General features: G+C 41.0%; 1 protein-coding gene across 1 annotated transcript in view; it reads right to left on the bottom strand.

Moving 5' to 3' along the window:
* The window catches only part of LOC140341316 (apoptosis regulator BAX-like), a gene marked incomplete in the record, with an annotated part of 48,469 nt that overhangs the window by 20,695 nt on the left and 14,225 nt on the right, over positions 1-13,549 (bottom strand). Inside the window, 1 exon segment of the mRNA XM_072426968.1 lies at positions 7,909-7,957. Within this exon segment, the coding sequence (XP_072283069.1) occupies positions 7,909-7,957 (49 nt within the window).

The raw sequence follows: 13,549 nt of genomic DNA, 5'->3' as shown, positions 1-13,549 counted from the left end.
GGACAGATAGATTTGAGTGTCATCAGCATACAGATGGTACTGTAAGCCAAAGGAAGATATGAGACTACCAAGAGAGGAGGTTTACAGAAAAAAAGAGGACCGGTCCAAGAACTGACCCTTGGGGAACACCAACAGGGGAGGAGAGTGGGTGAGGAGGAGTTACCATTGAAAGAAACTTGAAAGGAGCGGTCAGACAGAAAGGAAGCAAACCAAGAGCGAGCAGTGTCACAGATACCAATGAAGCGCATGATTTGTATTAGAAGGGGGTGATCAACAGTGTCAAAAGCAGAAGAAAGATCAAGGAGAAGGAGCAGGGAAAAGTTGCCTTGAGACTTGGCCAATGACCTCATCAGAGCTACTTTAGTAAGGGCTGTTTCAGTGGAGTGGGCAGCTCTAAAACCGGACTGGAGGGGGTCAAGGAGAGAGTTGGTGCTCAGGTAATGGGTGAGTCTTTTGTAGACAAGGCGTTCAAGAAGTTTGGAGACATGGGAGAAGGGAGATAGGACGGTAGTTGGAGGGTAGGGAGGGGTCCAGTGAGGGTTTCTTTAGGATAGGGAGAATAATGGCATGTTTAAAAGCTGAGGGGTATTTACCAGTAGAAAGGGAGAGGTTGAATAGTTCAGTTAGGGCAGGGGCCAGGGTGGAGGAATGGGCACAGTAGATCAGAGGGAATTGGGTCAAGTGGACATATAGTAGACGGAGATGATGAGAAAAGAATTAAGACTTCGTCCACAGTAACAGGGCTGAGAGAGGCCAGTGATGATTTACAGGTGGAAGGGCTGGGTATGGTTGGAGTGGCTCGGTGGGCAGAGACATGTCCGATTTTGTCTATTTTATCTCTAAAGTAGGTGGCAATGTCCTGGGCAAAGAAGGATGTTCAGTTAGGGGGGGGGCGACAGTGAGGTGGGGGGGGGGGGGGGGGGGGGGGGGAGCAGGTGTGGGGTTTAGGCGGTAGTCAATTGTAGAGAAGAGGTTACGTGAGTTGGAGGCTTGACAGGAAATGACTGCGGAGAAATAATTTTGTTTGGCGACAGTGAGCTCCGTGTTAAAGCTTTGAAGCTTGGCTTTGTAGTCCATGAAGTCAGCGCTGAGGCCAGATTTCCTCCACTTGTGCTCAGCTGCACGAACAGACTTTTTTAGCTGTTTGGTGTGATTGTTGTGCCAGGGTCGGGGGTTCACAGGGCGGGGGTAGCGGAAGGTGGCAGGAGCAACATTATCCAAAGCCAGGGAAAGAGTGGTTTAACATGGTGGCAGCTTCATCTGGGAAGGTGATTTTGGAGAGGGAGGGGGTTAGGGACGCAAGGCAGTTTGAGAAAAGGTTTGTGGTCAAGGTTATGGATATCTCTCGGCCATTGACCAAGTCTGGGATGTGGCAAGAGGGCAAGGGTTTGATAGGTTGAAAGTGATAAGGTTAAGATCAGAGAGGGGAAATGGAGAGTTGTCAAGGAGGGTGAGGTTGCAGAGTTTAGAAAATACCAGGTCTAGAGTGTATCCGGCTATGTGTGTGGGGCCCATTGATGTGCTGTGAGAGTCCAAATGAGTAGGTAATGTAAAGCAGTTTGGCCTAAAATCACCAAGGATGAGGGCGGGCAGGTCATGGGAAAGAATGTGTGGGAGCCAGGATGCAAAGTTATCCACAAATTGTGATACTGGGCTAGGGGGACCTATTTCCACGCACAGTTTCAGCCTTCCCTTCCACTGGTATAGCAACTCCTTCCCCAACATGCATCTGAGTATCCTGTTCATCCGGCACAACAGTGAGTTTCTTCCCTTTACTTTGCTTAATTTACAAAACTCTTTCCGCACCTTTTTGCACAACGGGACAGCTTTTCCAATCTTTACTTTGCTTAATTTACTAAACTTTTCCCGTCCCTTTTGGGAAAATTCCTTCCCTCCCTCCCTTTTTTCTCTTCCTCCCACAGATACACTATATGTAATCACAGGCTGGGCAAATAGGAGTTCACTCCTCTTTGATTATCCATTGGGGCTATTCTTTAGGGTGGGACAAACTAATAAGCATGAAAAGTAACAGGCCACATTCCTAGGTGATGTCCTGAAAAAATGAAAACCACAAGACATAGAATAAATAGGTTCATGATGTGCACACTTTATAACCAAAGTGGTCATCTCAACTCCAATTTTCCAGGACATTGATCTCTAAAGTTAAAGTCTCCATTTTGAATTGTACTTAACCCCCTTAGCGTTCTAATTCTGTCAGTTTTTTTATGCAAAAAGTGATCCTATTTTTTTTGCATAGAAATTTTTGTTTATAGTGTGGGCCTGTAATTCTTAGGATTAACTCCCGGGTATGATAATTATTTTTATTTATTATATTATAATCATAAATTATAATATAATACATAATTATAAATATCTATAAAAAATAATGAAATAATAGACAACAATGTAATCTTAAAATAAAATATAAAATTAAAAATGTACTTATTTTTAATTTCATGTGTGGTGTTTTTGTACTGTAAAATCCATTTAAAAGTAGATTACATTGTAATCTGCTTTTAAATTTCCCTCCCAGACACACCCCCCAATACATCACCACTCACATCACCCGGAAGATGACTCATCCTCCCGGGTGATGCGAGTGGGGATGTCCCGTATTCCTCACACAGACGCTGGAGCTGCTGCTGCTCTGCATCTCCAGAGAGATGCGAAGCACAATGCAGGACTTCTGCATTGTGCTTCGCATCTCACTGCTGATGCGGGCAGTGGCATGGCCGGGACCCAGGTGGTATTTAAAAGCAGATTACCCAGTAATCTGCTTTTAAATTTCCCGCCCGGCTACGGCCCCCGACAGACCGGCGCCCTGGCATCACAGCAGGACCATCGGATCGCCGCTGGAGGGTAGGGCAAAGGTAAGGGGGGCTTTTAAAGTTACCCCGAGTGTGACTCAGGATTGGCTTTTTGCATGTAAAAGCCACCCCGAGGTTAAACTGATAATGGTCCAGTTAGATGACAAAATAAAACTCTTACAAACTTTTGTTGATTTTGACGATAGCCATTCAGCACTCACCCTGCACATACATTTTCCAACATGCTCCGCATCAATCAAACTACCAGTAGGCTGAGAAGGGCTGTTCACAGGGCAAGGTTTACCAATCTGTTAACCCTTGCAAAACACACCCTCACAGGTAGACTGCCACCACGTCCTTAGATGGAAGCACAAACAATTACCCTGGACAACAGCAGTTAAGATTCTGCTTCTTTTAGTGCTGTCTGTCTCACCCACTCCAGACAGACTCAGAATTCACTTTTTATAGTAGTGTTCAGGAGAGAAGTTTACACTTTTTCTACTAATACCTTTGTCCAGGTTGCTCATACAAAGTTAAGTTAAGATTTAAATTCACTTGGCTCTCTGCAGAGCTCAATTTGTCAATGCCTTTGTCCTTAACAACAAGATGGTATGTGTGAGAGCTTCTTCCGATAGGCTTACACATCGTTTTCTATACAAATAGCCAGAGGAGTGACTAATAGGACCATCCAATGAGAGCACTAAGTGTTAGGGCCAAGACGGTGTGTTCACATAAATTATGCTGCTCTGTGGACACACACCTAAGATGCTAGCCAGATTCTTGATTCCTCAGGTTCAGGTTTTATGAACCAACAAAGCTTGTTAGTTAGCATAAAATATGGAATTTAACAAGACCAAACTAGGCATGGCTGGGACTTATGGTTCACTAGAACAGGCTAAAAGAAGGTTTCCAGGCTTTCCTGAGTCCCAGGAGACTAATTCTGGATCTCAAAATTCTCACAATAATGATCCAGCTATAAATCAGTAACCCATCACTTTGTACGCAACTGTGTAATAAAAATATGAAATTTATTAATAAATGTGGTTGTCGATACAACTAAGAGGTCAGTCAAAGGCCACTTCACTAGCCTTACCTGCCAGATCCTGAGTTTTACGATACTTGGTGACACAAAATTCCAACTTTTATTATGTGTATGGACGTGCTGGGTGTTATCTGATGACAGCAAAGAAAAGCTGATGAGGGAGAATGTCTGATTCCTGTGTCCATACTATTAGACACAGGCCCTAAAGAGGGGCTGTAGCCTCTACTGCTGTACCTTTAGGAATAGTTACACATTTTATTATGCATTCCTGAGTTCCTTCAGCTGCATTTTTCAGTCACTATCTTGTAGAACAGCGATTGCCAACCTTTTCAGTCTCGCGGACCACTAAAATCACCAGCTCTCAACCGTGCATGCAGGGTGTCACTCAAAGGGTGAGAAACCCCCATAGTGACATCATTATGACATAAACCCGCCCACTCTCCCATTGCAGATCTGAGCCTGCCATGGGAAAGTGGGCGGGTTGTGTCCCCTGTCCCACTTCCCTGAGCCTGGGGGGTGTACCGGCCAGAGCCGCGGACCACTGGTTGGCGACCGCTGTTGTAGAAGGATTCATGACGCGCAATAACGACAGGGCTTTCTGACAAGGTGCAGTTTGTTTCGCTTCAATATGTCTTGCTAATCTTGAGAAAAGTTTGTTCCCTGTACATACTTCCCTTGTACCGTTGTTCCCTTTGGTATCTGCCCTAAAACATAAGTATCCATCATGTTTCACAGTATGTATGGTGTTCAGTGGACACGGAGCAGATGTGACTTGCCAAAAGTTACCCACACTAAAAAGTGGCTTTTCAATATGCATTTTAGACAATTCCAGCATGGCTTTAAACTGGAACTAAACAAAAAAAAAATTACACTTACCTTTAATCCTGCAGGTCCCTCGATGGCATTGGTCAGACGATCTCACTGTGCTTGCGTGAGATCGGCATCTCTTTACCTTAATAGAAGAAATGCCCTGTACATGTCCGAGATCTCGAGCATGCGCAGAAGGAGCACCCAGAGCCTTCCCGGAATGCATAACATAGGTATTCCAGGAGGCTCTGCACTCTCATTCAGTCTTTATTGCCTAGGCTGAAAGGGGAGGTGCTGCACCCTTTAAAAAAAAAAAAAAAAAACACACACACAAAAGGGCGTTGCACTTAAAATCGTTTAAAAATATTTAACATTTTTCCTTTACATATAAGGGTTATCTACCATTTGAAAATATTGAGTTTAGGTACGCTTTACTGTAGGTATGTTTATTGTAATTGGACATTGATGGACCTTGATCCTTCAAAAAAAAAAAATAATAATAATTTAACTGCTATCATTTCAGACGTTTTCCTTAGTCTCTTGTCTACCTTTATAACCACTGTTAGGGGTTAATTAATCTCTTGCAGCAAATTCCAGGCAACTGGAACGCTTATTTATATTTTCAAATGTTGTCACAAACATCAAGCTGCTTGGAAATGGTCTTATAACCTTTGCAATTAGTATGTTTATCATTTTCTTTCTTTTTTGGACAATCAAGAATACCAATACAGTAGCCAGATAACAAAAAGAGCATAAAAGTCAAATTACAGAGTTAAACCATAAAGTAGACAAAATGTGGCTTATGTGACATAAAGTCAATTCAGCAAAGAATAAATGTGTCGGGTAGAATATTAGTAGGAAGAATAAAGAATAACACTTTAAGAGTAGGATGGAATATGGGGCGGGGGGGGGGGGGGGGGAAGAAGGATGGGGATGTACACATCAGCGATTATAGTTTAATCCAAAATTGGTGTGGGGCAATCTGCAATAAGAGAGCCATACTCAGAAGTGTAGGTAAACTCCACCCAATAGAACCAGGTTTGCGTGCATTTCTCAGGATTCACATTATTTATGGAGACCAGGATCTTCCATGTGCATGATGTAATTTACTCTGTAGGGCCAGTAAGGGTCAGAGGTCCCACACAAGGGACTTCTTGTAACACTTCTGGACATGGAGGAGATGTGAAGCAAAGTCAGCTTAGGTTAGTTCTTAATGGTTGAGATAATCATCAGTTAACCTTAACCCTAGTAGTTGGTGGGACTATAGAGCTTATATCCACACAAAACGACGTGAAGGTAGTCCAATATGTGAGAGTATTGATCGAAGAAAGGTCCTCATCTGTGTCTGTAGATAACAGCATCACTGGGTAATTGTTAGAGATGGCATGATGTAACGGATTCAAAGTTCAAGTAGTGCTGTCCTGGGCTTCTCTATGGACCAGAAACTCACATTTGTCAGCATGAATTAAGTTACTAAGGACTGGAATTAACTGTTGGGCCAAAATACTAGCAAAAAGTTTGAGACTGTAATTCAGTAAAGATATAGAATTATAGCTGGAGCAGGAGTTGGGATCTTCGTCTGATTTTAACATGACAGATGTGTGCAGCTAACAAATCCAGGGTTGAGCAATGACCCTCAAAAATAGCATTTAAAAGGCGGTTGGAAGGTGAGAGCTCAAGATGGAGCTTGTAATATGCTAAGGTTAGGCCATCCTACCCTGAGGCCTATTTTATTTCTGATCTCATTAGTAATCCCTAACCATTGCCTTTTCTTGCCTAAAAGTGCAACCGCATTTTTTACACCATGGAATTAGACTGCAGACATTTAGTTGAAATAATTGCAAATTTTCTTTGGTTAGAGCTTCACAAAAAAAAAGGCAAAATAAAAGGCAAATAAGCAATTAAAAAGCTGAAAATAAAAGGTTCATTTCTAATACTTGGTTGAAAACCCTTTGCTGGCAATGACAGCCTGTAGTCTGGAACTCATGGACATCACCAGATGCTGGGTTGCTTATGGCATTGCTGAGTTCACCAGTGATTTTCATTCTCATGATGTACCAAACTGTAGATATTGCCACTCCTAATATTGTAGCAATTTCTCTGAAGGTTTTTTTTTTCTGTTTTCGCAGCTTAAGGATGGCTTGTTTCACCTGCATAGGGAGCTCCTTTGACAGCATGTCAAATCTTCCACATACAAGCACCCCCCCCTCCCTCAAATCAACTCAAGGCCTTTTATCTGCCTAATTGATAATGACATAACAAAGGAATAGCCCACACCAGCCCATGAAATAGCCAATTGCCCAATTACTTTTGAGCCCCTGAAATGAAGTGATTGTGTAAAAAAAAAAAAAGGCTTCGTTCCTCACATTTTCATGCAATCTTTTTGTTCAACCTACTGAAATAAACCTGAAAGTCTGCAGTTTAACTGAAAAAAAAATGAATTAAGTTCTCTATCCAAATATTTATGGACCTAACTGTAGATTTAGACAAAGACCATCCACTCTTCCATTACATTCAATAAAAAAAAATTCAGTTAAAATGCCCTTTTATTGCTATATGTCTACTTAACCCCCCTAGCGGTCTGATCCTGTCCAAATTTCCCTGGTAAACATAGTTAAACATGTACTATAACAGAGAAAGTAGGTGCGTTTTCTTTTTTTAGGTTAAAGTAACCCTGACTGTAATTCGAGATTAGCGCTTTTTGCAACTAAAATCCACCTCGAGTCACACTCGGAATTACCGCTTAGGAGGTTAAGCCGCGTACACACTTCCAATTAAAAGGATCTTTGACGATCCTTTCCAAAGACTATGCACTGCACGATGCAAGAACGAGTGCTGTACATACAGCACCGTTTTGCTCTATGCAGAGGGGAGGGGGAAGAACGACGAAGTGGCACCCTGCTGTGCGCTCTCCCCCTTCCCCTGCATTGCGATCATTCGTCGCTCACTGTCCGTGGATCCGCCAGAATGGTCGTTCGGACAATGAATAACGCGCACTTTACACACTTCAGATTCTAGTCTATATCGGCCCTGCGCCGATTACATCGAAGCAGGCCAATTTCATTTGGTTAACACACAATTTTTGCACAATTCTACAATATGGAAACCTAGACATTCTTTTTGGGGTCAGTCATTTCATACAGCAATATGCACTTCCAAAAAAAATTAAACATTTCACAAAAACACACATGGTAACTCTTTCATTTTTAAAAAAAGTAGGTTGGAGCTAGACCATGTAAAATAACTACTCACCTTCGTAGCAACAAACCTCCTGTCTGCAGGATTTGGTCAGTAGATATGCCTGCAAGCAAAAAAAATTTAATTAGAAATATAAAAATAGTGGGAAACATTTTTAGGATTACAGAATAAGATGGTCATAGGAAAAAAAAAAACAAAGTAATGTATTTATCACACGCAGAACAACTATTGTAACCTAGTGAGCCCTTAATAGTGTGCCAACACTTAGCGTTAAAATCTCCATTGCATAGCAGGTACTATTAATTGGCAAATCACAAATTTAACATCTCATGCTTCACAGACCCAAAACTGGGTCTACATGGACGTTTTTAAAAACGCATATAAAACTTTCCTACTGCGTTTGCGTTTATATTTTGCACTTTTATTAGCGTTTTAAAGCTTGCCTTTAAAACACTGGAAAAAGTCTATACCTCTGGTTCTCTGTGCCCTACGAGGGACGGGGGATGCCCAGTAATATGGGCGCTCTAGGTTTGGTTGCACAGGCTAACACCCAACGCTTACTAGAACCCCGTCCCTTGTTTGGGCTTTGGAATATCATTCCTTAAACCCAGAACCTGTATTGGCAGAGATTAATTTCTCCCCCATCGAACAGGTGAGGGTGCTTTTAACGGGAGGGATTACACTATCAAATAGACTCCCCTGGGAGAACATGGAAGATTACATTATCTCCTCTGATCCTCCTTTCAACTATAGCGCATGAGCGATCTTTTGCGAACTCGCACTATTCTTTCTAACCGAATTCTAACAGAATAGGGGGCAGAAGTTAGATTCCAGCTTAGCTTCAAAACCATCTACCGTGCATGCGCGTGCCCTTAGCACACGCACAAGGACGTGCAAAATGATGCCAAGTTAACCATTTAAAAGAACCAACTGCCTGCAGTTCCAGCTCTTTTTCTAGCTGTCTGCAGACCTCTTCTCTTATTTGGAAACATTATGAGCTAATTGTACATCTTGAGACTATAATGCCCCTATCTTTCCTTTTTTTTGCAACTGAAGAGAAACAGAAAATTGGGTACTCTTTTTTTTTTTTTTTTTTTTTTTTTTTTTTTTCCCCCTCCCCTCTCCATAGAGCATGAACGGTGCTGTATGTACAGCATCGTTCATGCATCTTGCAGCCCCTTGTCGTTGGAAAGGATCGTGAAAGATCCTTTCCAACGACAAAAATTGCAAGTGTGTACGCAGCTTTAGCCTAATAATTTTTTCCAGGATCACATAACTGGAATGCAATAACACACTCTAAGAGATACCAAACCACATTCTCATCCCAAGTGGGACTGAGAACATCTAATACTAAACACCAAAACCAATATGAATTACTATTTCCCTAAATAATTCCCTATTTGGACACAATCTCTCTTCTTTGTATATTAATACAAAAAGTAACCTTGTAACTTTTTTCAGTGTTAAAGGTTAGGAGAGCTTTCCCCCCTTAGTAAAAAGCGCACTGGTTGCCAGCCCTAAAACAATAATGGTAAAAAAAAAAAAAATGGTAAAATAATAAGTGGTTACCAATGGTAGAATTCTGCTTCCTTAGGAAAACAACCATGAGACGTGTAAATATTGTATCAAAAAAAAGAGGGCTATGCGGCAAATAATTTTGTACTAAATTAAAGTTAGTACAAAAATAATATATTAGATAATAGTGACTCAATACAGACACTGTGAAATAGGTTATATACCAGTTGTGTTTTCAGCCAAATATGGCTGTATACAAATACTGCTGAGGCAATATGAACTTAAGTAACACAGAACTATCCAATATGTGGCAGGTAATCACAATTGTCACCTTATCTTCTGAACAAATGGGAACCAAACCATATAGCTGTATTCATTTGACACACTGTAACTGAACCATTAACACTTCTTATTGTAATGTACTTTTTACTATGTTTATATACGCTTTGAATGATAACATGATGTAACACCATAGTTCTCCCAAACCCGTTTTTAGTGGGCTGGCCTTCCAGCGGCCCTGCCCACTCAGCCCCGCATTTAGCAGCAGCTCTAATCCTCTGAATTGACAACTGAGAGGCTGCTCCGTTCTCAGCCGTCATCCGTTCAGAGGATTCCAGCTGCCAATAAGAGCCAAAGGGAAACAGCACAGCTAGGATGAGATCAGGACACAGGCTGTCCCTCCCCCTTCTGATAGCTGTGCTTGAAAAAAGAAAAAAACATCACATATTGATGTCATCAGAGCAACCTGTGTGTAACAGCAAGTCATACTGCATCCTTACATCTCTCTGTGTACAAACATTCATATCTTCTAAACTGTGTCATAAGGTCTTGAAAATTTCATGGTGCACAGGGGACCTTCATAGCTAAAAGTAACCACAATTTCAGCCCCCAGATGATATGAATTTAAAGATATGAGAATCACAATTGTAAAAACGTGAAAATACAACATTGGGGTTGCCGTTTCAAAAGAAAAAAGGGCCTAGGAGTCAAAAATTGAAAATGCAAATTGGGGACCACCGGAATCCACTTTCATAGCAAGGAGCATTGGGGTGGGGCCCCTAAATTGCTACCTACCTGTCACAAATCTATAACTGTCATACTATTGTACCGTCTGCGTCTCTTCTTTGTATCCTAATTACCCTAGAATGGTGGGGTGTACAAAACTGAAAATGGGCGTGCAGTGGGTACACCTTCAGCTGAGAGTCCCCTGTGTACCAACAATTTAGGAGATATTGAGGTTTGATCACAGTGAGTTGTTAAATTACACACACACACACACACACACACACACACACACACACACACACACACACACGGTGGATACATTTCACCAGTTTTTCAGTTTTTTTTGGCCCATAGAATATAGACAGTAATGAGTTGTTTTTGTTTTTTTATTTTTTAGGGTGTAAAAAACATGGTCAATCTCACACATGCTTAATGGGATCAGGACTTGATGGAACAGTGAGCATTAGAAAGAAGAGGGAATCTGAGCAAGCTTGGGACTTGGGACTGGGCTCAGTTCATGGACAGACAAAAGTTTTGCGTTATCTAGATATAGCACTAGGAGGCCACATCTGAAGTCGGGCTGAATTCACATTGGCAGTAAGGTTGCATTTGCTGAATTTACCCCTCACTTTTCTCTTGCCAGGAACCACTGCTGCTTGAAAAACTGATAGGTCTGAAAAAGCCCAGCACTTACTGCCTGTTACCAATCCAACGTGCGTAGCAGTTACCACCGATTACCAATCCTTAGAAGTCACTCAGGAGGGGTAAGTGGCCCAGTTTCTAACTGCTAATGTGAAAGTACACATTTTTTTTTCCATATCAACATGCATAGATTTGACCCTTTTTTTCCGAAGACTTATTTATCTTTGCAGTGTTCTCAAAAGAAATTAATTTTTGGCTGGGTGGGGGGAAGCTGTAGCCAGTCAAAAAGTGCTCAGAGTTTATTTGTTTATGCCATAGGTATCCAGTAACCACTAATTTTGTGTCAGTGTTATAGCTACTCCCTTTATTTTGTTCCAACCTTCTAATGTCTGCCACCTTAATATGCCCCATTTTTACATTTTTTCTGTATTATCCCCCAATGGTCAATTGCCATGTATTGAAACACAACTTTCTAGTTTTCCAGAGCTTTTGTGTAATCTTATGCAGTAGTGTAATATTGTAATGAATGTAGTGTAACAAGTAAGGCTTGATTCACATCAGCAGTAAAAACTGGACGATTTACCAATCCTGATTGACTACTGGCAACTGATAAGCACCTGGGATTACTATCAGGTGTTAACTGCTGGGCTGTTTCAGGCCTAGCTGTTTTTCAAGCAGCAGTGGTTTCTGGCAGGAGAAAGCAGTAGATGCAACCTTACTGCCAATGTGAATTCAGCCAAACTTCAGATGTGGTGATGCTTTAAGGGAGATGGAGACATCTTCCCAATTATTCACTTTGAGATCATTACAAAGAACAAGAGGGCACTCTGCATAGTAGTATAGTAGTTTCAGCAACTACTTTAGATTGCTTTATGAAAAAACTGGATGCTTTTCTAGAAGCACAGAATATAACTGGGTATTAAGGCTTTAAAGTAAAGATAACAGAGACCGTTGATCCAGGGAACATCCGATTGCCTCATGGAGTCAGGAAGGATTTTTTTTTCCCTGTTGAAGCAAATTGTAGCAGGGTTTTTGTTGCCTTCCTCTGGACCAACTATGTCCATAGGGTTTTATATCTGGGATATGTTTATTTCACTAGTGGTTGAACCTGATGGACTTTTTTCAACATGACCTACTATGTAAGAGACTGCTGGACTGCAGATATCACCCTCTGGTCACTGCAGAGAATGTGTTAGCTAAGGGGGTGGGACAACCAGTGTCCTGCTCCCATCAATGCAAAGCACTCATATGCAGATGAGGGTGTTCTATCAAAAAAACTGTGTACAAATGGATGAGTTGGTAGGCTGCAGAATATGACCTGTAACTTTTACACACACAGCTATCAGTGTTCAAACCTTCATATCTCCTAAACTGTTGATCTTAACAACCTTGAGTCTTCAGGGTGCCCTAATAGCTACTAGTAAACAAAATTTAAACCCCAGTTTTAAATAATTTCAAAATATAGGGGGTCAAAATTTTAAAAAATTTAGAAAATTTAAAAGCAAGTGCACCTAGGAGCTCGAAATAGGACCCTCAGGGATTTCTGGATAATCAGAAGGGTTAACCAACAGTTAAGCTAAAATGTAAAAAAAAATGATATTCAATGCGCCGAAAGAATGCACTAATCTATTGCTAGTGATTGCCTATGCTTTAGGATAACAGCCTTAAATAGCACACAAAGCTATAGAGTAAAAAAGACAACAATTTAGAACACCCAGAAAGATTGATGTGAAAACAGTCATAAGTTACTTGAATGTACCTTTAAAAATATAGTATGTTTTTAATACATTAATTTTCAATGTACATCACTGGTACGATTTCCCTTAAAAAACACTGCTGAGATTGACAGGTAAAAATTACCTTACCAGAAGAAAAAAAAAAACCATATGGTGAATTTTTGGTTCACTTTGCCAATATAGGTCACCCCCCTTTGCTGTTGACAATGAGATATTCCAAACTGCCGGCATCTATCTACCTAAAACTAACATCAGCACTAAGCTTAGGTCACAAAATTGTAAGCTCTTCGAGGTAAGGTCCTCTCCTCCTCTTTGACTGTCTGTATTCATCTGTCATTTGCAACTCCTATTTAATGTACAGCGCTGCGTAATATGTTGTTGCTATATAAATCCCGTTTAATAATAATAATACAAATCAGAATGGCACGTGTCATGCACTATGTGGTTCCATGCATGAGAGTCAAAAAAAAAATATATATATATATATATATATATATATATATATATATATATATATATATATATATATATATATATATATATATGCAGGCTTAAAAGCAAGCAATGTTGGGAATCTCCCTTATGACATAAAAAATAAATATTACGGTAGTCTCATATCCTCCTTTGTACCATCTGTATGCTGATGACACCCAAATTTATCTGTCCACCCCTGACCCGTCTCCCTCAGTCCTGGATAAGGTCTCATGCTGCCTATCAGCCATCTCATCATGGATGTCTGACCGATTCCTGAAACTCAACCTGGATAAAACAGAACTCATCATCATCCCCCCCTCAAA

This window comes from Pyxicephalus adspersus, chromosome 11 (genome assembly GCF_032062135.1).
Source record: "Pyxicephalus adspersus chromosome 11, UCB_Pads_2.0, whole genome shotgun sequence".
Classification (NCBI taxonomy): domain Eukaryota; kingdom Metazoa; phylum Chordata; class Amphibia; order Anura; family Pyxicephalidae; genus Pyxicephalus; species Pyxicephalus adspersus.
The sequence above is the reverse complement of the archived record's forward strand: the minus strand, read 5'-3'. Positions and strand labels throughout refer to the sequence as shown.